The following is a 22,405-nucleotide window of genomic DNA, read 5'->3' as shown; positions in this document are numbered from 1 at the left end:
CCCTCTCCCCATAACCCTTAATCCCCTTGCCTATCAAAAACCTATCAACCCGCGTCTTAAAAATATTGAGCGAGGCAGCCTCCACCACTTCAACGGGCAGAGAATTCCAGAGATTCACCACCCTTTGAGTGAAGAAGTTCCTCCTCAACTCTGTTCTAAACCACCCCCCCTTTATCCTGAGGCTGTGCCCTCTAGTCCTACTGTCCTTTCTGAGCGGGAAGAGCCTCTCCACCTCTATCCTATCCATCCCATTCAACATCTTATACGTCTCAATGAGATCTCCCCTCATTCTTCTAAACTCTAACGAGTACAAGCCTAGTTTATTCAGCCTCTCCTCATAGCTCAATCCCCTCAACTCCGGAATCAGCCTAGTAAACCTCCTCTGCACTCCCTCCAAGGCCAAAATATCTTTGCGTAAGTGCGGCGACCAAAACTGCACACAGTACTCCAGCTGCGGCCTCACCAGTGCCCTATACAGCTGCAGCAAAATCTCCCTAGTTTTATATTCAATCCCCCTCGCTATGAAGGCCAGCATCCCATTTGCCTTCCTGACCACCTGCTGCACCTGCAGGCTGGGTTTTTGCGACTCATGCACAAGGACCCCAAGGTCCCTCTGCACTGTTGCACGCTGCAGTTTTTCGCCACGTAAGTAATAGTCCTTCCTACCATTATTCCTACCAAAGTGGACAACCTCACATTTGCCAACATTAAATTCCATTTGCCAGTTCCTGACCCATTCGCCCAGCCTATCTAGATCCTTCTGCAGACTCTCCACACCCTCCGCACAATTTGCCGTTCCACCAATCTTGGTGTCATCAGCAAATTTCGACACCATACACTCGGTTCCCTCCTCCAGATCATCTATATAAATGGTGAATAGCTGAGGCCCCAGCACCGACCCCTGGGGCACTCCACTAGTCACCAACCGCCAATCCGAATAGCACCCATTGACCCCCACTCTCTGCCTCCTATTTGACAGCCTATCTGGCTAACTGACTCCTATCTGGCTAATGGCAACTCGCTTGCTCTCAATGACAAGAGTCATATCATGACAGTGGGGAAAGTTTCACCTCTCCTGATCTAATGTCATCCTTCGTGAGCTGTACTTTTAAGGTTCAGTGCTTCCAGAGGCTGAGGAATATGGCCAGCCACAGCTCAAAGATGCAGAAAGCACACACTGACAATGACTGGAATGAATAACTCTAGCCCTTTACATTGTGGGAGACATCCTTATTCCCTACGATAAACAGGAATCACTGATGTGTTCAGTCACTCCGAAGGAACGCCGCCAATGTGCTGGAAGTCTTGCACAAAGCAGATGGACGAAGTCCTGGACTGAGCACCCTGCCCTTTTCTGGTGCAAGAATCTAGTTTTCAGGTTGGATCACATTTCATCAGCGCAAAGAGCCATAGAAAGTGGGGGGACACAGTGGTACAGCAATTAGCATTGCTGCTTCACAGCACCCTGGACTCGGTTCAATTCTGGTCTTGGGTGACTGTTTGTGTGGAGCTTGCACAATCTCCTTGTATCTGCATGGCTTTTCTCTAGGTGCTCTGGATTCCTCCCACATCCAAAGATGTGCAGATTAGGTTGATCAGCCATACTAAATTCAAAGAGTCATAGAGGTTTACAGCATAGAAACAGGCCCTTTGGCCCAATTTGTTCATGCTGCTCAGTTTTTACCACCAAGCTGATTCCAAGTGCCCGCATTTGGCCCATATCTCTCTATACTCATGACAAAGAACAAATAAAATTACAGCTGGCCCTCCAAGCCAGCACCGACCATGCTGACTGACTTAATGAAAACCCGTGATCCTTCCAGGGACCATATCCCTCCATTCCCATCCTATTCATGTATTTGTCAAGATGCCCCTGTAAAGTCACTATCATTTCTGCTTCTACTACCTCCCCCAGCAGTGAGTTCCAGACACTCATCACCCTCTGTGTAAAAAACCTGCCTCGTACATCTCCTTTAAACCTTGCCCCTTGCACCTTAAATCCAGGCCCCCCAATAATTAACTCTTCCACCCTGGGAAAAAGCTTTTGACTATCCACTCTGTCCATGGCTCTCATAATTTTAAAGACTTCTATCAGGTCACCCTTCAACATCTATCCTTCCAGTGACAACAAACCAAGTTTCTCCAACCTCTCCTCATAGCTAATGCCCTCCATATCAGGCAACATCCTGGTAAATCTTTTCTGCACCCTCTCCAAAGCCTCCACATCCTATTAGTCATGTGGCATCCAGAATTGAACATTATATTCCAGGTGCAGCCTGACTAAGGTTCTATAAAGTTACAACATGACTTGCCAATTTTTAAACTCAGTGCCCTGGCCGATGAAGGCAAGCATGCTGTATGCCTCGACTACCTTCTCCACCTTTATTGCCACTTTCAGTGGCCTGTGTACCTGTACACCCAGACCCCTCTGCCAATCAATACTCTTCAGGGTTCTGCCATTTACTGGATATTTCCTGTCCTTTTTAGACCTTCCAAAATGCACTACCTCATATTTATCCACATTAAACTCCATCTGCCATCTCTCTGCCCAAGCCTCCAACCTATTTATACTGTGTTGTATCCTCTCATGGTCCTCACCATTACCTGCAAATCCACCAACCTTTGTGTCGTCTGCAAAGTTGCTAATCAAACCAGTTACATTTTCCTCCAAATCATTTATATATATTACAAGCACAAAGGTCTCAGCACTAATCCCTGAGGAATGCCACTTGTCACAAATCTCTATTCAAAAACACATCCTTCCACTACTACCCTCTGTCTTCCATGACCAAGCCAGTTTTGTATCCACCTTGCCAGCTTACCTCTGATCCCATGCGATTTCACCTTCTGCACTAATCTCCCATGAGGGACCTTGTCAAAGGCCTTACTGAAGTCCATGTAGACAACATCCACTGCCCAACTCTCATCAATCATCTTCATCGCTTCCTTGAAAATCTTGATCAAGTTAGTGAGGTATGACCTCTCTTTCACAAAACCATGTTGCCTCTCGTTAATACATCCACTTATTTCCATATGGGAATATATCCTGTCTCGAAGAATCCTCTCCAATAATTTCTTTACCACTGATGTAAGGCTCACTGGCCTGTAATTACCTGGATTATTGTTGCTACCCTTCTTAAACAAAGGAACAACATTGGCTGTTCTCCAATCCTCTGGGACCTCCCCTCTTCATTAAGGAGTCTCACAATACAGATTAAAGTCCAACAGGTTTATTTGATGCTGCCAAATAAACCTGTTGGACTTTTATCTGATGTTAGGAGACTTCTTACTGTGCTTACCCCAGTCCAACGCCGGCATCTCCACATCATGACCTTCCCTGTAGCCAATGAGGATACAACGATTTCTCTCAAGGCCCCTGCAATTTCTTCCCTTGTCTCTCTCAGTATTCTAGGGTATATCCCATCAGGTTCTGGGGACTGTCTACGCATTGGTGAGGCCGCAGCTGGAGTACTGTGTGCAGTTTTGGGCGCCGCACCTGCGCAAGGATATTTTGGCCCTGGAGGGAGTGCAGAGGAGGTTTACTAGGCTGATACCGGAGTTGAGGGGGTTGAGCTATGAGGAGAGGCTGAATAAACTAGGCTTGTACTCGTCAGAGTTTAGAAGAATGAGGGGAGATCTCATTGAGACGTATAAGATGATGAATGGGATGGATAGGATAGAGGTGGAGAGACTCTTCCCGCTCAAAAAAGACAGTAGGACTAGGGGGCACAGCCTCAAGATAAAGGGGGGGCGGTTTAGAACGGAGTTGAGGAGGAACTTCTTCACTCAAAGGGTGGTGAATCCCTGGAATTCTCTGCCCGTTGAAGTGGTGGAGGCTGCCTCGCTAAATATTTTTAAGAAGCGGGTTGATGGGTTTTTGATAAGAGAGGGGATTAAGGGTTATGGGGAGAGGGCGGGAAAGTGGAACTGAGCCACAACAGATCAGCCATGATCTTATTGAATGGCGGGGCAGGCTCGAAGGGCTAGATGGCCTACTCCTGCTCCTATTTCTTATGTTCTTATGTTCTTAATGTTTCTCAAGAACTCCAATACCTCCTCCTTTTTAATCTCAACATGACTCAAACTATCTCCACACCCTTTCCCAGATTCATCATCCAGTAAGTCTTTCTCTTTGGTGAAAGCTGACACAAAGTACTCGTTTAATACTTCGTCCATTTCCTCTTGCTCCATGCATAGATTCCCTCCCCTGTCCTTGAGTGGATGAACCCTCTCCCTGGCTACCCTCTTCCTCTTTATATATGTATAAACAGCTTTGGGAATTTCCTTAATCCTGCTAGCCAATGCTTTCTCATGACCCTGTTAGCTCTCCCTACTTAAGTTTCGTTCTACTTTCCTTGTATTCCACACTTGTTTCATATGTGGTCAGTCTCCTAGCCTTGACAAATGCTTCCTTTTTCTCTTTGACTAGGCTCACAATATCTCTTGTTATCCAAGGTTCCCAAAACTTGCCATATTTATTCTTCATCCTTACAGGAATGTGCCAGTCCTGAATCCCTATCAACTTACACTTGAAAGCCTCTCAAAAGCCAGATGTTGATTTGCCCTCAAACATCTGCCCCCAATCTACATTCTTCAGTTCCTGCCTAATATTGCTGTGATTAGCCTTCTCCCAACTTAGTACCTTAATTTGAGGACTACACTTGTCTTTACGCATCAGTATCTTAAAACTTACTGAATTCTGCTCACTGTTCCCGAACTGCTCCCCTTCTGAAACACTGACCATCTGGCTGGGCTCATTCCCCAATACCAGGTCCAGTATGGCCCCTTCCCTAGTTGGACTATCTACATATTGTTTCAAGAAGCCCTCCTGGATGCTCCTTTCAAACTCTGCCCCATCCACATCCCTAGCACTAAGAGAGTCCCCGTCAATATAGGGGAAGTTAAAATCTCCTACTACAACAACCCTGTTACTTTTACACCTTGCCAAAATCTGCCGACATATCTGTTTCTTTATTTCCCACTGGTAATTGTATGGCCTACAGCAAACCCCTAGTATTGTGGCACATGCTTCCTATTCCTGAGCTCTACCCATATTGCCTCGTTGTATGAGCCCTCTGAGGTGTCATCCCACAATACAGATGTGATATTCCCCTTAACCAGCGGTGCAACTCCCTCACCCTTTACATTCCTCTCTATTCCGTCTGAAACATCTGTATCCTGGAATGTTAAGCTGCCAATCCTGTCCTTCCCTTAACCAAGTCCCTGTAATAGCAACAACATCACAGTTCCAAGTGCTAATTCAAGCTCTAAGTTCATCTTCCTTACTGTTACATTTCTCACATTGAAACAAATACCCTTCAGTCCACCAGACCCTCTTTGATTAGCAACCACACCCAGCCTGCTCTTTCTCTGCGTCTTACTGGCCTTACTCTCTGGCTACCCTTCAGCGAATTCACCTTTGCTTTGGTTCCCACCCCCCTGCCAAACTAGTTTAAATCCTCCCACGTGACACGAGCAAACCTTCCAGCCAGAATATTTATGCCCTTCCAGTTTAGATGCAACCTGTCCTTCTTTACCCATTTTACGCATGTAACTGTCTAAATACTTTTTAAAAGACAAAATTGTACCCACCTCTACGACTGTGTCTGGCAGCTCATTCCAGACACTCAACAGCCTCAGTGAAAAAAACTGCCCCTCTGGACTCTTTTGTATCTTTCCCTCTCCGTTAAACCAATACCTCTAGTTTTAGACTCCCCTACCTTTGGGAAAAGATGTTGATTATCTACCTTGTCTTATTTTATTTTACAGATCTCTATAAGATCTCCCATAAGCCTCCTATGCTCCAGGAAAAAAAGTCCCAGTCTATCTAGCCTATCCTTATAACACAAACCATCTTAATAAATCTTTACTGCACTCTTTCTAGCTTAATAATACCATTTGTAATAATAGGGTGACCAGAATGGTACACAATATTCCAAGTGTGGCCTTACTAATGTCTTGTGCAACTTCAACAAGATGTCTCAACTCCTGTATTCAATGTTTTGACCAATGAAACCAAGCATGCCCAAAGACTCCTTCATCACCCTGTCCACCTGTGACTCCACTTTCAAGGAGCTATGAATCTGTACTCCTAGATCTCTTTGTTCTGTAACTCTCCCCAGTGCTCTACCATTAACTGAGTAGGTCCTGCCCTGATTCAATCTACCAAAATGCATCACCTCACATTTATCTAAATTAAACTCCATCTGCCATTCATTGGCTCACTGGCCCAATTAATCAAGATCAGGTTGTAATCCTAGATAACCTTCTTCACTGTCCACTATGCCATCAATCTTGATGTCATCTGCAAATTTACTTACAAGGCCCCATAAATTCTCATCCAAATCAATATAAATAATAAATAACAATGGACCCAGCACTGATCCCTGAGGCACATCACTGGTCACAGGCCTCCAGTTTGAAAAGTAACCCTCTACAACCACCTCAGTCTTCTGTCATCAAGACAATTTTGTATTCGACTGGCTACCTCACCTTGGATCCTGTGAGATTTAACCTTATGCAACAATCTACCATGCGGTACCTTGTCAAAGGCCTTGCCAAAGTTCATGTAGACAATGTCGACTGCATTGCCCTCATCTCCCTTCTTGGTTACACCTTCAAAAAACTCAATTAAATTTATGAAATATGATTTTTCATTCACAAAGCTATGCTGACTGTCCCTAATCGGTCCTCGACTCTCTAAACACCTATAGATCCTGTCTCTTGGAATACCTTCTAACAACTTACCCAATACAGACGTTGGGCTCACTGGTCTGTAATTCACAGGCTTTTCCCTGCAGCCCTTCTTAAACAAAGGCACAACATTTGCTCCCCTCCAATCTTCAGACACCTCACCTGTGCCTCTTAGTGTCCAAAGAGGTGTAGGTTAGAGGGATTAGCGGTGTAAGTAAGTGGCGTCATGGGGATGGGGCCTGGTAAGATGCTCTGTCAGAGTGTCGGTGCAGACTTGATGGGACAAATGGCCTCCTTCTTCATTGTAGGGATTCTATGGAAGCCAAATCAGACAGCATGAATGCAATTCGTGAAATTAGTGAGAGTGCATTTATGGACATGAACATCATGTACAAATGACAAGGATGCCTGGCATGTGTGGATGGTAGGTGGAACTAGTGAGGTGATGGGAACACAACCCACAGGGAGATAAACATCTGTGGGACGGCATGCGCTGGTAACCCTCAAGCAGGCAGTGAAAGAGATCCCTATGGATGCATGACTGGTGTGTGAGTTTAGAATGATGAGAAAAGCGACTTACCTTAGCAGAATAGAGGAGATCATTCATCCTCTTCCTGGATTGGATGGTTGTCCTCTTCTGCAGGACATTCGCGCTGATCACAAGTGTTACCATCTCCCATGCTGGGTTGGTGACCTTGTTGGCTGGTTTTCCTTCCATGCACTAGGAGAGGACATCACGTGGGCCTCTACTGCATCCAGGAGCCTCTCCAGGGAAGTATCCTAAAATTGGGCACGGATATTTTGGCAGTTGTCCCCTCCCGGTGACCTTCCAAGTGTGGTTGGTGGGACAGCCTTTAAATGTGGTGCCCCAGAGATCACAGTGCTGTGGTGATGGCAGGGCTGGTGAATTAGAGGCCAGTAATATATCATGGAAGATCTGGATGAAGGTTTTTTGGCACTAAGTGCTGCACTATACAGGGGGTAAACACTGCCATTGCCGTCAGCAGACTGAATTCTGCTTTTCTTGACTATTGGCCTTCACTGACTTCTGGGAACACCTTTCCCAGAATTCCAAGGCATAACAATATTATATAGCTCATAATTATAACTGCTGCATGCTGTTACTGCTTTGTGAACAGTCCAGCTTTAAATTCAGTACTTTTACTTTCACAAAGGCTTTCTGAGTTCATCAACAGCCCCACTGCTCAGCCATTCCACAGCCCACCCTCCAACCTTCAGCCAGCCGCTACAAATTTACTGAGTGTTCCCAATAACTATACTTCCTGACATGACATGTGCCCTTGACTCACTCAGCAATATTATAATTAGATGACCTTGCAATTTCTTATAGGTCATGTTAAGGGCATCGAGGAGGTCAAAATTCTGCCATTATCCACTTCTGGCAGAGGAAATAATGGGACTCAATTTTTGTGGGGGGCAGATTCTTGACTGTAGCTTGACAACAAAGAAAGTTGGCTAGTTTGAGGAGCTCCATCAGAACTGAATTTAAGAGGGCAGCAAAATTTAGGCACAATTACCATGTGACCAGAGAAATGGGACTGAAAATTTTGTCTGAAGTTAAAGTACTATATTCAGGTTTATTGAATTTATAAATTGTAATGATATGCAATATCACATTAAGGTAAGCAGTGCTGTAAATTGCTGAGTCATGCACAGCACAGTGATTAATCTGCTAACTGTTGTTTAGTAACAAAGTTACCACATGGGTCTTAAATCAGTTGATGGTTTAAAAATAAACACTAATAGCCACAGGGTTCCATGATAACTTGGCAGATTATCATATTCAATTCTATTTGAAGGAGCCAGGGATGCAAAATGAAATTCATGTGCTCCAAATTTTACACAGACCTTTCAGTCAACTTTCCAACTTTTTCTTTCTGACAATAAAAAGCTATCCAGCCATGTATTTAAATACTCATACATCCTGGTCTTTGCCAGAAAATGAAAATTCTTTGTAACAGATGGGTAAATTTATTGCCAAAACCAATGAACAGAATTTTCTAGGCCTAGGTTTAATTGAAAAAAAACACATCTAAGCTATTTTCCCCTTTTTTCTGTGAAGTTTCAACATTTCTGCTTTATTTTTTAAGTTCAGGCATTTTCTGATATTCCTGTGAAGCAATGGGCCCTATTTTACCATTTTGATTCTAAGTGCTGGACAGATTTGAAACTGGGAGTGTTTTAGATCCAACTTTTAGAGCTGTTCTCAGGCGCCCCTATACGGATACTGTCTGCAAAAATATCAGCGATTCCTATTTGTGTTGAGAAGCATGTGGGCAGGGCTTAACATACCCAAAACTTTGCAGCCCCGATCGGTGCCTCCAAATGCGCACGCGCAGAAAAAAAAGGTAGAATGCTGCTCCTCTGCCACAACCCTCCCAGGTCGGATAATGCCTCCGCCTGTTCCCCACAGACAACGCCCTACCCCCACAATATTTCTGACCCCCTTATCCCCGCCACCCAGGCTGCTCACGGGCCCTTCTCCCCACTGATCTCAGGCAGAGTGGTAGTGGACTCCCTTCCCCTCCACTGATCTCGGGCAGAGTGGCAGCGGACCTCCCTTCCCCTCCACTGTTCTCAGGCAGAGTGGCAACTGATCCACCTTCATCCCTCACTGATCTCAGGCAGAGTGGCAGCAGACCTACCTCCCCCCTCATCATCCCCACCAATCTCAAGCAGAGAGCCGTTGGATGCTCGCCACTTACCTCCTCACTAACTGGAGCGTCCAAATGGGCACGCAGTCCATTAGGTCAATTTAAATGCATGCAAATGCATTTAATTGGCTGTCACTTTCATTTTGGGCGTGGTCCTGATTATGGCCATTTTCGGCCCCTGGTAGAGGGGGAACCAGCAAGGAGGAGAGGCCAATCATGCTACCTGCCTCATGTCTGACTTTACCAATTTCTCGTGCCTGAAAACAGGCGCAATGTGATGATAAAATCGGGCCCAATAAGTATAGCGTTCTTTTAAAGGACCATCAGAGAAATATCTTTACACTCTTACAACAAAATTTGATACTAAGGACGGTGAATTCACACAAGCACAGAAACAACGGCCGGGAGTCTCCCAGCCCGCTGAGCTGCTTGAGCAGTGCAGTGGGCCAGGATCTGTAGCTAGGTTCATGGCTGGCGTTGCATCAGTCGCAAGTCTCCTGGGTGCTTTTTTTCAGCATAACCATTTTGAAATGAAGATTTCAATTATCATATTGAAGTAAGAATTTCATCGGGTGGGGGTCCAAGGTTGGGGGCAGGACATAGGAGCTAGTCTGGAGAGGTCTGGGAGGCCAGCGATCAGGAAGCCAGCAATAGGGAGCCAGTGTGCATGTGCAGATTCCCACACTGACAGACTGGCACACGCGCAGTGGCCTGCTCTGCACCATGCTACCGGCCTATCAGGCGGGGTGAGGTCCCACCTCCTGCTTACCAGAGTGAATCCTGCTGAGGCGCTCTACAATGCTCAAGATGTCGGAGATTTCCTCTGGTAGTACACCCAAACAACAGGTGGGAAATATTCTTGTTTACCCACACATTAGACACAGACTTTTTTTGGGGGAGAATCCCAGCCTATAACTTCAATGAAAATTTGTATCACAAAAGTATCCATTATTCTTGGATTACTGAATTCATTCAAATTAGTTGCTATCTACAGCATTTTTGTTTGGGAAATGTAAAATGATATTTTTAACACTTGGATTACCTGTTTGAATACAAATGGCAGCTTCTTTTTGTGTCTTTAGTTGCTTGTAGATTTTATGAGCAATATATCCTCTCCAGACTAAAAAGAAACAAATGAATACTGAGCTAGGGTTGGAAAGAATAAAGTGCGTATCATTCAAAATTCTTAAAAACATTCTTGCTGGCATGTATTTTGCCAGAATTTGTACAAAAGTTAGAAGATGTACTTGAAAATAGGTGTTTTCTCCAGTAAGCAATTTTTATTCTTGGGTTTCTTTATTCTTCTCAGTTTGTTTGCATGAAATATTGGGTAGATCACAGCGTACAAATTGACTGGCATATTCCTGACCTCCAACATTATGTTTTTGTATATATTTGACCTACAAGTCAATCATGACATGCTATACTTGCATTAGTAGTCAGCCTCAATGTTTCACCCCACAAATGGATGATTTATTTACCTTGTAGTACCTTATAGCTGGCTACAAGGGATCATGATGTGGACATGCCAGTGTTGGACTGGGTTAAACACATAAGAAGTCTCATCAGGTTAAAGTCCAACAGGTTTATTTGGTAGCAAAAGCCACTAGCTTTCAGAGTGCTGCCCCTTCGTCAGGTGAGTGGGAGTCGAGTGGCTTGACAATCACCAGGCAAGACTGTTCTCTTCCTGTTGGGGAACACTTCAGCGGTCACGGGCGTTCGGCCTCTGATCTTCAGGTAAGCGTTCTCCAAGGCGGCCTTCACGACACACGACAGCACACACGACACACGACAGCACAGAGTCGCTGAGCAGAGACTGATAGCCAAGTTCTGCACACATGAGGACGGCCTCAACCCGGATCTTGGGCTCATGTCACACCATTTGTAACTCACATGACTTGCCTGGGCTTGCAACATCTCACTTACTGTCCTGTCTGCAGACAATACACATCTCTTTAACTTATGCTTAATGCTATCTCCACTCACATTGTCTGCACCTTTAAGACTTGATTAGCTGTAAAGACTCACATTCCAATCATTATTTTGCAAATTGAGTTTGTGTCTTTATATGCCTGTTTATGAACAGAACTCCCACTCACCTGACGAAGGGGCAGCGCTCCAAAAGCTAGTGTTGTGAGACTTCTTACTGTACAAGGGATCAAGCAAGCTATATGGACTGTGTTATCAAGTGTGTCGGAGTTTAAGACATGTCCACGCAGAACAGATCACGAATAGTGAATGGCAAAGATACGACAAAATCAATGAAGTTTGAAGTTGATTTCAAGCTAAAATGTGTAGTATTTGCTAATCTGTCAAATAACTATGTTGCAGAACAGGAATTGTGAAAGACAGTAAGAATGAAAGAAGGAGGAATCTCCCTTGAAGATGATTAGACCAAATGCACCACGAGAACATGGACAATTGCAAGGCTCTAGTTCATAATTCATATGTTTTAGAAAACAACTTCTAGCTTTAGGAATTAAAATTTGAACTGCAGAAAAATGAGGGTATCTGGTTAAGAAACTGAAACATCCAAGTGAATGCAATTCAGACAAGCCTGGGTCTAATTGATCTATATTTATCTTACAAAGTCAAAGCTGATAACAGAAAAAAATTTAAAGAATGGGTGAACATTTCTGGACCTCTGGGTAAAGCCAAAGTATCCACAGTGTTTTCACAATAGAAAAAGCCTAAAGCTGGTAATTCTAGGAAAAAGAACCATAATCTCTATTAGGAATATAAATTATTCAAATGGGTTGCAAAATTGAAGGGCAGCTTTGAAGATAAAATGATTCACTTGCATTTCTGGATGAATTATCCCAGTGCATGCCCTGTTGCCACAGAGATTCAGTGGTTCAGGGTGGGTTAAAAGGTTCTTCTGTTTAATTCATTTGTGTGTGCTTGTTAACAGAAATAGGCAGTCCAGGTTGAGTTTGTGAGGGGAAAGAGGCTCTGTCTTGTGGCAAAAATCAGTCAGCAGTGTGAGCTTGGAAAGCTGTGGGAAAGCAGTTGGATATGTGCTGGCCAAAACAAGGAATTGTCATGCAGTCATAAAGTAAAAGGAGCACGGTTACGTAGCCAAAAAGCTAATGGAAGAACCCCCATAGAATCATATTTAAGGAAAATGAAAGTATGCTGTGACATACCTATTGCGTTGGTCTCAGGAAAAGTGAATGAACCGTCAAAAATTTGTAAGGGGAATTCTACAGAGGAAGTAAAAAGTAGAACTGAGTTTACAGCAGAAGTTCTTATATCAAGGGTGTTACATTAGTGGTGCTTGCGTTATTTACATCTAAAGTGTTATGTTAGTGGTGCTTGCGTTATTTAATTTCTCCTTGTATATAAAGGATGTTTTTAATTTAAAACGTGAAACCCTGTGGCATAATTTTGTTGGCCAATGGCTGGGAATTCGGATATCTTATATTAGTATTAACAATCCCCATATGAATCATAATACATGTAATGGAATGGCTCTTTGGAAATGGCCAGAATAATTACTTTGCCACCGGAAATATTATGCAAGTATACTCAATTAAATGGGAAATATTGAATCCTGAATCCAGCAAAGATTCCAAAACAACGGGTAGTTGGTGTAGAACAAGCTGTCCAATGCCCAGTCTACGGGTCATAACCTGACCTCCTGTATCTGATCCTCAAACTCACTGCTTAAACCGCAAGTAAGTTGAGTGAAAGATCCGGAAGGAACTGCTCATCCAACCACAGGCCATTTCTCTCCACGTTTGTCGCTAATAGGCTCACTGATGAGCAGTTGCAGGCAACTTCAAAACAGCAAAGTGCTTTTTACTTCATCTTTTGTGTAAACATTGTGGTTACAAACAATGGGGGGTACTTGAGATGCAATGAAGTGTGAAGGAAAAGGTAAATAAACACAGCTGACTAGAGATTGAGTAGAAAACTATTAAGCTGTCAATCAAATGAGATTTAAAAGGACTGGGCTGAAATTGAATGGAAACAAAGATTTTAAAACAGTTGGAAGATATTTCAAAGACTGAGCTTCCTAGGAAGTCTCATTCCTAGAATAGAATAAAATGGGGCTGACTGAACAGCTGTGGAGAAAGGAACATCCCCTAGTGAAAGTAACATTGCTTCGCAAGAAGACTTCAAAGGCGTCTGCTCACACTTGCAGCTTCTAAGAGACAGAAAAAGAAATCCCTGGTGCAGAATGGAGTGCTGCTGTGACTTAGGTTCAATATACAAGTCAACTCCTGTTTTTGGAATGATTTTGAGGCTTCAAAGGTCGACTTATACACTGTGATCTATGGTGTTCAATTTCTTAAATGTCTTGAATGTGTAAATAATATATATGTTCAAGTTCCTTTATCCCTCCAATTTCTTGGGCTCAATAGATATACACCTTGACCTATTATTAGCATCCTCTGTGTTTATGGGCATTTGCAAAACCTTCAACTTGCTCATTTTTACAAGCAATGTAAGGCTTAACTAACAAGAAATAAATTTGTCCCTCTGAGACATTTTCTTCAAATAGAACATTAGGGGGAGTTAATTTGATCTGGGAGCATTCAATTGATCTTGCCAGTAGTTCAGATGCAAAACTGGATGCAAAATCCTGGAATTAATCTTACAATTATCAGTGGAGGCAGGTACACTGTAAATCATCCAGTAAGAGTATTATGTTAGTTTATCTTCAGTTCTGGATTGGCTGACCTGTGACTAAGATAGTTAGGGGACCAATATTAATCATCTGATGCAATGTATAATTTGCAACTGTGTACAAATTGTTATTTTAGATAAAGATATTATAATCATGGAATTCCACTTGACATAAATATAAACATTTAAACTGCTTATAAGTAGAATGAGCCAGGGTTGGGCTATGTAAAAAAACGTTTTGTAAATTTGATGCATGCTGCCAACTACTATCCATAGATGATACATTGCTGAGAAAGTTGGTCTTGTTTTCTTTGGAACAGAGAACACATTGGGATAATTATCCAAATATGTGCTGGTAACTCTTTCAGCCACAACAGCAGGTCATTAAATCTACTTCAGCACTAGATATCCTGTTTCCTTGCATCAGCACATGGCCCAATCAATGCTGGAAATGCTGAATAATTATCAGAAACAGCCTGCATTTATATAGTGCCTTTCATGTGGAAAGTATTTTAACAGGACAGAATAACAGACAGAAAGCAGAGTAAGAATAAACAGATCATTCTCATGCTGGCAGGCTGTGGCTAGTGGGGTACCTCAAAGATCTCCAGATCCCTTGGGCCCAGCTGTTCACAATATACATCAATGTATGGGTGTGGGGATCAAATGTAATATTTCCAACTTTGTGGATGATAGACAGGAATGTGTTTTGTGAGGAAGATGTAAAGCGGCTATAGAAGGAATTGGACAGTTTTAATGTGTGGGCAAGGACATGGCAGAGGAAATATAACGTGGGAAAATGTGAAGCAATCATCTTTGTAAGAAGGAACCAATGTGCGGACTATTTCCTAAATGGTAAGAAATTATAAAGAGTAGACGTACAAAGGTGATCTTGTCCATAGGTCATTGAAGGCTAACATTTAGATGTAGCAAAGTATTAGAAAGACTAATGGAATATTACCCCAAATCACAAGAGGATTTGAGTGAGGATTTGATTTGAAGTGAGGTCTTGCTTCAATTGTATAGAAGCTTAGTTAGAGCTGGAGTACTGTGTGGAGTTTTGGTTCCCTTACCTCAGAAAGGATATGATTGCCATAGAGGGAGCACAACAAAGGTTCACCAGATTGTTCCAGGGATGGCAGAACTGCAGTGTTATTAGTGTGCCATGGACAATGCATACTCACCGGTCCACTGGGAAGAAGGTCTTCTTCTAGAAAACTGCAGATGTTTGCAGCCTGAGACTCCTACAGACAAGTGCTCAAACATGTTGAGAGAGGTGAATTTCTGCCTAAGGACACTGTGTTCAGGGTCTCACTTCCTTCCAGTTGGTTTTCTCCCATGGCTTTCCATTCTGTCCCACCACACCCCTCCCATATGTAATCATTACATTTCTATCATTTTTCAGTTCTGCAGAAGGATCATATGGACTCAAAACATTAACCATGTTTCTCTCTCTATAGTTGCTGCTAGACCTGCTGATTTTATCCAGTATTTTCTGTTATCTGTTTCCAGACCCTACTTAAAATTCAGCAGCACTTCATCAAGCATTTTGCAGGTTTGTATAATCAGTAGGCCTCAAAGAGAATACTTCAGGTCACCTTGTTTGTTCTTAAATTGCCTAAGTATGGAGCCAGGTGCAGCAGCAGTGATCCTTTCTTCTCTATCTCAACACTGGAAAGCTGCCAGCCGTCACTCTCCTATCTGTTTTCCCTCCCAGATGTACCTGAAGGCACAGAAATACAGCCAGCCCAAAATGGTCTGGAGCACACCAGCACAATGCCTCTGAACACCTGACTGGCTTCTGTAGCTTTCCAGAATTATGTCAATAAGACCTAATCTTAACTTTGGTTGAGCCTCAGAACTGCTGTTTATGGTGTGGCCATCCAGAAATCAACCTAAACGAATTTCCCACCTCCTCCAATTCCTTTCTCCAGGTCATTAATATAAATAGTGTCTATATGCACTTGCCTGCTCAGTTTGCCTCCTAAAGCACACAGAGCAGCTGACCAGAAGGCAAAAGCATCATTTCAGGCAGGAGGAGGCTGCTGGAGGAATCAAATGCTTTCTGCCACTCAAGTAAGTCATACATGTAAGTTTATTGTGTCCAGACACAGCAGATTTATACTATCCTTGTTCCCCCAGGCCCAAAAAGTATAAAAAACATTATCTGTGGGGTCTTTCTCTTATCTGAGATCTTCCAACTATATTGACCTAGAGGGGAGTCTTAGCTTCTTCACTCAACCATGAGTTGAAGGAACAGTCGCAGAGCAATGATATCATTGTACCCCAACCCGCATATTTGAAGGAGAATCGCATCAGTTTTTGGGTGGAATTAAAATATAAGATATCAGGAACATACTGAGGCAGCGATGGGCATATCTTTCAGCAATTTTAACTGTTCAACCATCCTGTTTCTGCTGGTGAGTTGTGTTAAAATTATCCCTTCAATATGTATAATGTTTGAGAAATATAAACGACTAAAATTGTGCTTCAAAACACATGAATCTAGATATTCTTAATTTCACTTCCAAAGCACTTTTCTATTAATTAGCAAAATGTTGTGCATACCTGACTGGATGACGATGGCACTGCTTTGTTTTTTTGCTTGTGCTTTCTTGTATCTCCTGGCTCCCAGCCAGCCTTTGATGTGGGCTTGAATAACCACAATGCTGGCAATGACTTCTCTGAGCAGTAAATTTAACTGTTCTACTTGATAATACTTGAGAAACACCTACAGGAAACAAGTTATCAGCTTTGAAACTTATATAATTTACATAATCATTAATTAAATATAAAAGCATATTATATTACACAGAGTTCCTTTGTGGATGTTATTGGAGACAGTAAACAATTACTTACATGCATTTTTTTGTTAATAGCACATTAACACTTTGTATATCATATAGCTTTATAAAGGGTATAAACTCAGCTGTAGAAAAAAAATCAAATTTCTGCTGACATCGAATACTAAATACAGATTAATAATTTTTTGATATAACCCTAAAGCACAACGTTTTTTCACATGTACACTAAAGACACTGTTGCCAAGTTATCTGACATCAGTTCTGGATGAACAGAATTTAGATGAGCATATGAAATGCCATAGCATCCAAGGCTAAAGATCAAATGTTGGAAAAGGTGCTTGATGTCCGGCACAGACACAATGGGCCAAATGGCCTCTTCTTGTGCTATAAAACTCTGATTCTATCCATGCCATTACTAAGACTGCCTTATTTCCATCTCCATTACATTGACTTAACCCCCATCTCAATTCATTTGTTGTTAAAACTCTCATTCATGCCTTTTGTTGTCTCTAATTCAACTATTCCAACACACTTCTGGCTGGTCTCACACTATTTGAGGTCATTTAAAACTCTGCTATGCATGTCTTAATTTGCAGCAAGACCCATTGCCTGCTGAGCCCAATGCTCACTGATCTATACTGTCCCCTAGTCAATCAAAGTTGTAAGTTATAAGTTCTTATCTTTGTTTTCAAACACATCCCTCACTCTGTAATCTCCTCCAAATCAGCAATCCTCTGATATATCAATGCTCATTTAATTCTGGTCTTTTATTTATTCCCAGTTTTTTATTCTTTCATGAGATGTGGGCTTGTTGCCTATCCCTCATTGCTCTTAAACTGAGTGGCTTGCTAGGCCACTTCAGAGGGCAGTTAAGATGGCAAATTTCCTTCCCTAATGGACATTAGTGAACCAGATGGATTTTCACAACAATCAATAATAGCTTCATTACTGAGACTAGGAAATTAGGGAGCGATTCTCCCAAAGTGCTGAATTGGTGTGAAAACTCTTCTAGATCATGTCTGTTTTCTCCATTCAACTTCACACTAGAATCTCCCCACTTTGCAGTGCAGAGCTCACAATTGTGAATCTCATCAAAAACCCAGGGAGGTGGGGCCTATTTGCACCAAAGTTTGACAGCTCTGGAATTCTGTGCATGCCCAGTGGGCCCAATCTGTCAGTTTCCCAGTTTGCTGGCCAGCTCAAGACCACCGCAGTGCTGCCCCACCAGCTCCCCCAAGGCCTGATCTTGGCCCTCACAACAATTCTTAGACCAGCCTTGACCACCCTCTGCCCCGGAGTGCCTGATGTCCAGCCCCCCTGCAGCCAGCAATGGCAAATCCCCCCTTCCCTCCCCAGAAGACTGGCCACTCCCTGGCAGACCACTACTCCCTGGCCCACCCTTCCTCCATCCCAGACCAATCACCATGCAAAGTGGTAGCAGGACCCCGTACCCCCACCGATCACCCCTAGCTCTGCCCACAGTAGGCCCTGATGGGCAGTGCCAAGTGCCCTCTGGAATTGGGCACTTTGCCTCTTGGGCAGTGCCAGGGCACAGGCTGGTACTGCCAGGATGTCCATGCCTGGGGCACCATCTCCCGCCAACTGACCCCCTGGGGGGCCCTGATTGCCCCCCACTTCATTCCAATGGGGTCTCTCGCTAGTTCCCCAAACGTGAGGAGCTACTCTAAACCTGTCGGAATGAAGTACTCCTGGTGGGGTGGGAGATTCAATCGGGACCAGCAAATTCCCATGAAATGCTAAACATATTTAAACTACATTAAAAAAAATTCAAGTGATTTACTTGTCTTCCCACCAGTTTCCAGCTGGTCTGGACTTCGACTATTCTCCAGCTCTGGGAGATGCGCATGCATTCCCAGCACATGCCCAAATCCCAGAAAAAGGCTGACGATGTGCATCTCCCAGCCAGCCCACTGGAAAAGTTGCGGGGTGCAATGGGAGAATCGCCCCCTTAAATTCTACCAGCTGCCATGGTGGGATGTGAACCTGTCTTCAGAGCATTAGCCTGAGCCTCTGAGTTACTAGTCTAGTGACATTACCACCAGTCCAATGCCTCTTCCAAATTGCTTCACCATTAGTGATCAAGTCTTCAGTTGCATCAGTACCAAATTCCAGAATATCCTTTCAATGCCTCTCCTCCTCTTTGCCCCTCTTCTCCTTTAAGACACTCCTTAAAACCTACCTCTACGACCAAGCTTTTCTGCATCGCCCCATATTTCTCCTGAAGTATGCTCTGTGTCATACTTTGTTTTATAATGCTCCTGTGAAGTATCATGGGTGTTTCCTTATGTTAAGGGTGCTACGTAAATAGATGTTGCCGTTATTGGATACAAAGATACTTTTTATTATTTTGCATCAAAGTTGATCATGATGTTTCAGGGTTGTTCATCATTTGTGTAGCAATCGCTACAGAAAATAAAACAAATATATTTGTCCAGATATAAAAAATATGCATTTCTTAATTCTACTTATTAAATTACAGGTCAAATATTGCAAGTGCACAATTCATAACTGACTAGAAGTCTGAAAGAATGTTCACTTCAAAATGTTATTATGTCTTAAAATATGATTTTCTGATCCTGACAAATAAACTGAAGCCATAAGGGCAAGGAGGAATTTGTAATTATGCATTAGTCTCATGGCTAGGAGTTTTGGCTATATTTGGGAGAGAGAAAAAGGGGGTGAGAAGAAGGTGGGCCGCATTCTGGCATGGTTAGAACACTGTTCCATTTCACTCCTCTGCAGCAACCTCCCCACCCTTGCCTGTGGCAACAGTTTGACAAATTGAAGAACTCATCAAAACATGTCCAAAAGTACTCCAGAGTACATGAGGAGACTTTGCAATAGAAGGAGTTCCAAAAAATTAACTTATTTGCAATTAGGGTGCCTAGTCCTTTAAATACATTACTGCAGGGACCATCTTCACACTTGGTTTTTTTGTTTAAATAAATAACACAAATGCTGCTTGGATGTTCGCTGTCCAAAATTTGGAATCCTGACTTCTCATCAATCTTTGGGTTGTGTGGCGTTAGGATAAGCATACTAGAGCCTTCCAGCTCATACATGTGACATACCCTCATCCTGACAGAACACCAAGCAAACTGCATTAGAAGAGTCAGAAGAGTGCAGAGGACACTGGTAGAACAGCTCATGACTTCCATTGTACGGCGACAATTTCTTGCCCTTAGTCCTTAAATCCTTTTCTCAAAGGTAAGGAAAGCCAAATAATTCTGTACCCTACTACTAAGGATTTGATTTGATTTGATTTATTTATTGTCACATGTATTAACATATAGTGAAAATTATTGTTTCTTGTGCGCTAGACAGACAAAACGTACTGTTCATAGAGAAGGAAACGAGAGAGTGCAGAATGTAGTGTTACAGTAATAGCTAGGGTGTAGAGAAAGATCAACTTAATGCAAGGTAAGTCCACTTAAAAGTCTGACAGCAGCAGGGAAGAAACTGTTCTTGAGTCGGTTGGTACGTGACCTTAGACTTTTGTATCTTTTGCCTGAAGGAAGAAGGTGAAAGAGAGAATAACTGGGGTCTATGGGATCCTTAATTATGCCGGCTGCTTTGCCGAGGCAGTGGGAAGTGTAGTCAGAGTCAATGGATGGGAGGCTGGTATGTGTGATGGATTAGGCTACATTCACAACCTTTCACAGTTTCTGGTGGTCTTGGGCAGAGTAGGAGCCATACCAAGCTGTGATACAACCAGAAAAAAAAGCTTTCTATGGTACATCTGTAAAAGTTGTTGAGAGTCATAAGAACATAAGAAATAGGAGCAGGAGTAGGCCATCTAGCCCTTCAAGCCTGCCCCACCATTCAATAAGATCATGGTTGATCTGAAGTGGATCAGTTCCACTTTCCCGCCTGCTCTCCATAACCCTTAATTTCCTTGTCGATCAGAAATCTATCTACCCGTGACTTAAACAAATTCAACGAGGTAGCCTCCACCACTTCAATGGGCAGAGAATTCCAGAGATTCACCACCCTCTAAGAGAAGTTCCTCCTCAACTCTGTTCTAAATTGCCCCCCTCCCCTTATTTTGAGGCTGTGCCCTCTAGTTCTGGTTTCCTTTCTAAGTGGATAGAATCTCTCTACCTCTACCCTATCTAGCCCCTTCATAATCTTGTAAGTCTCTAGAAGATCCCCCCTCAGCCTTCTAAACTCCAATGAGTACAGGCCCAGTCCATTTAATCACTCCTCATAAGCTAACCCCCTCATCTCCGGTATCAGCCTGTTGAACCTTCTCTGTACTCCCTCCAAGGCCAATATATCCTTTCGCAAATAAGGGGACCAAAACTGCACACCGTACTCCAGTCGCGGCCTCACCAGTGCCCTGTACAGTTGCAGCAAGACCTCCCTGCTTTTATATTCTATCCCCCTCGCGATAAAGGCCAACATTCCATTCCCCTTCTTGATCACCTGCTGCATCTGCAGACTGAGTTTTTGCGATTCATGCACAAGGATCCCCAGGTCCCTCTGCACAGTTGCATGCTGCAACTTTTCACCATGTAAATAATATTCCATCCTACTGTTATTTCTTCCAAAGTGGATAACCTCACATTTGTTAACGTTATACTGCATCTGCCAGGTCCTTGCCCACTCACTCAGACTATCCAGATCTCTCCGCAGACTTTCCACGTCCTCCACGCAATTCGCTTTTCCACTCATCTTCATGTCATCAGCAAATTTTGTTACCCTACATGCAGCCCCCTCCTCCAGATCGTCTATGTATATGGCAAACAGTTGAGGCCCCAGCACCGATCCCTGCGGCACGCCACTAGTCACCAACTGCCAAACAGAAAAGCACCCATTCCAACTCTCTGCTTCCTGTTAGATAGCCAATCCTCAATCCATGCTAACACTTCACCCCCAACTCCGTGTACCCTAACCTTCTGCCGCAACCTTTTATGAGGCACCTTATCGAACGCCTCCTGAAAATCTAAAAACACCACATCCACCGGTTCCCCTCTGTTTACCGCACTAGTCACATCTTCATAAAAATTCAGTAAGTTCATCAAACATGACTTCCCCTCCATGAATCCATGCAGCATCTGCTTGATCGAACCATTCTTTTCTAGGTGTCCTGCTAGTTCTTTTTTAATGATGGATTCTAGCATTTTCCTAACTACGGACATTAAGCTAACCGGCCTGTCGTTACCTGCCTTTTGTCTGCTACCTTTTTTAAACAGCAGCATAACAGTAGCTGTTTTCCAATCTGCCGGCACTTCCCCAGAGTCCAGCGAATTTTGATAAATAACTACGAATGCATCTACTATTACTTCTGCCATTTCTTTCAGAACCCTGGGATGCATTCCATCTGGTCCTGGGGGCCTGTCTACCTTCAGTCCCATTAGTCTACCAAGCACTACCTCTCTAGTAACAGTAATTGTATTAAGGACCTCATCTCCTATCAACCCTCTATCTTTTATATTCGGTAAGCTATTTGTGTCCTCCTCCGTGAAGACCAAAACAAAAAACTTATTTAAAGTCTCAGCCATTTCCTCATTTCCCACCATTAAATCCCTCCATTAAATCGTCCTCCAAGGGTCCAACATTCACTTTAGCCATTCTTTT

The 22,405-nt window shown here is 43.2% G+C and overlaps 1 protein-coding gene across 7 annotated transcripts in view; it reads right to left on the bottom strand.

Annotated features, from left to right (window-relative positions):
* Positions 1 to 22,405, bottom strand: part of myo3b (myosin IIIB) — a 542,791-nt gene that overhangs the window by 129,341 nt on the left and 391,045 nt on the right. For all 7 annotated transcript variants that reach the window (XM_080199029.1, XM_080199032.1, XM_080199033.1 and 4 more), the window contains 2 exons: positions 16,569 to 16,731; positions 10,411 to 10,488 (listed from right to left, as the gene is read on the bottom strand). In XM_080199029.1, the coding sequence (XP_080055155.1) occupies positions 10,411 to 10,488; positions 16,569 to 16,731 (241 nt within the window). The remainder of the gene's footprint in view (positions 1 to 10,410; positions 10,489 to 16,568; positions 16,732 to 22,405) is intronic.

Source organism: Carcharhinus amblyrhynchos, chromosome 11 (assembly GCF_965287045.1).
Source record: "Carcharhinus amblyrhynchos chromosome 11, sCarAmb.v2.hapA, whole genome shotgun sequence".
NCBI lineage: Eukaryota > Metazoa > Chordata > Chondrichthyes > Carcharhiniformes > Carcharhinidae > Carcharhinus > Carcharhinus amblyrhynchos.
The sequence above is the reverse complement of the archived record's forward strand: the minus strand, read 5'-3'. Positions and strand labels throughout refer to the sequence as shown.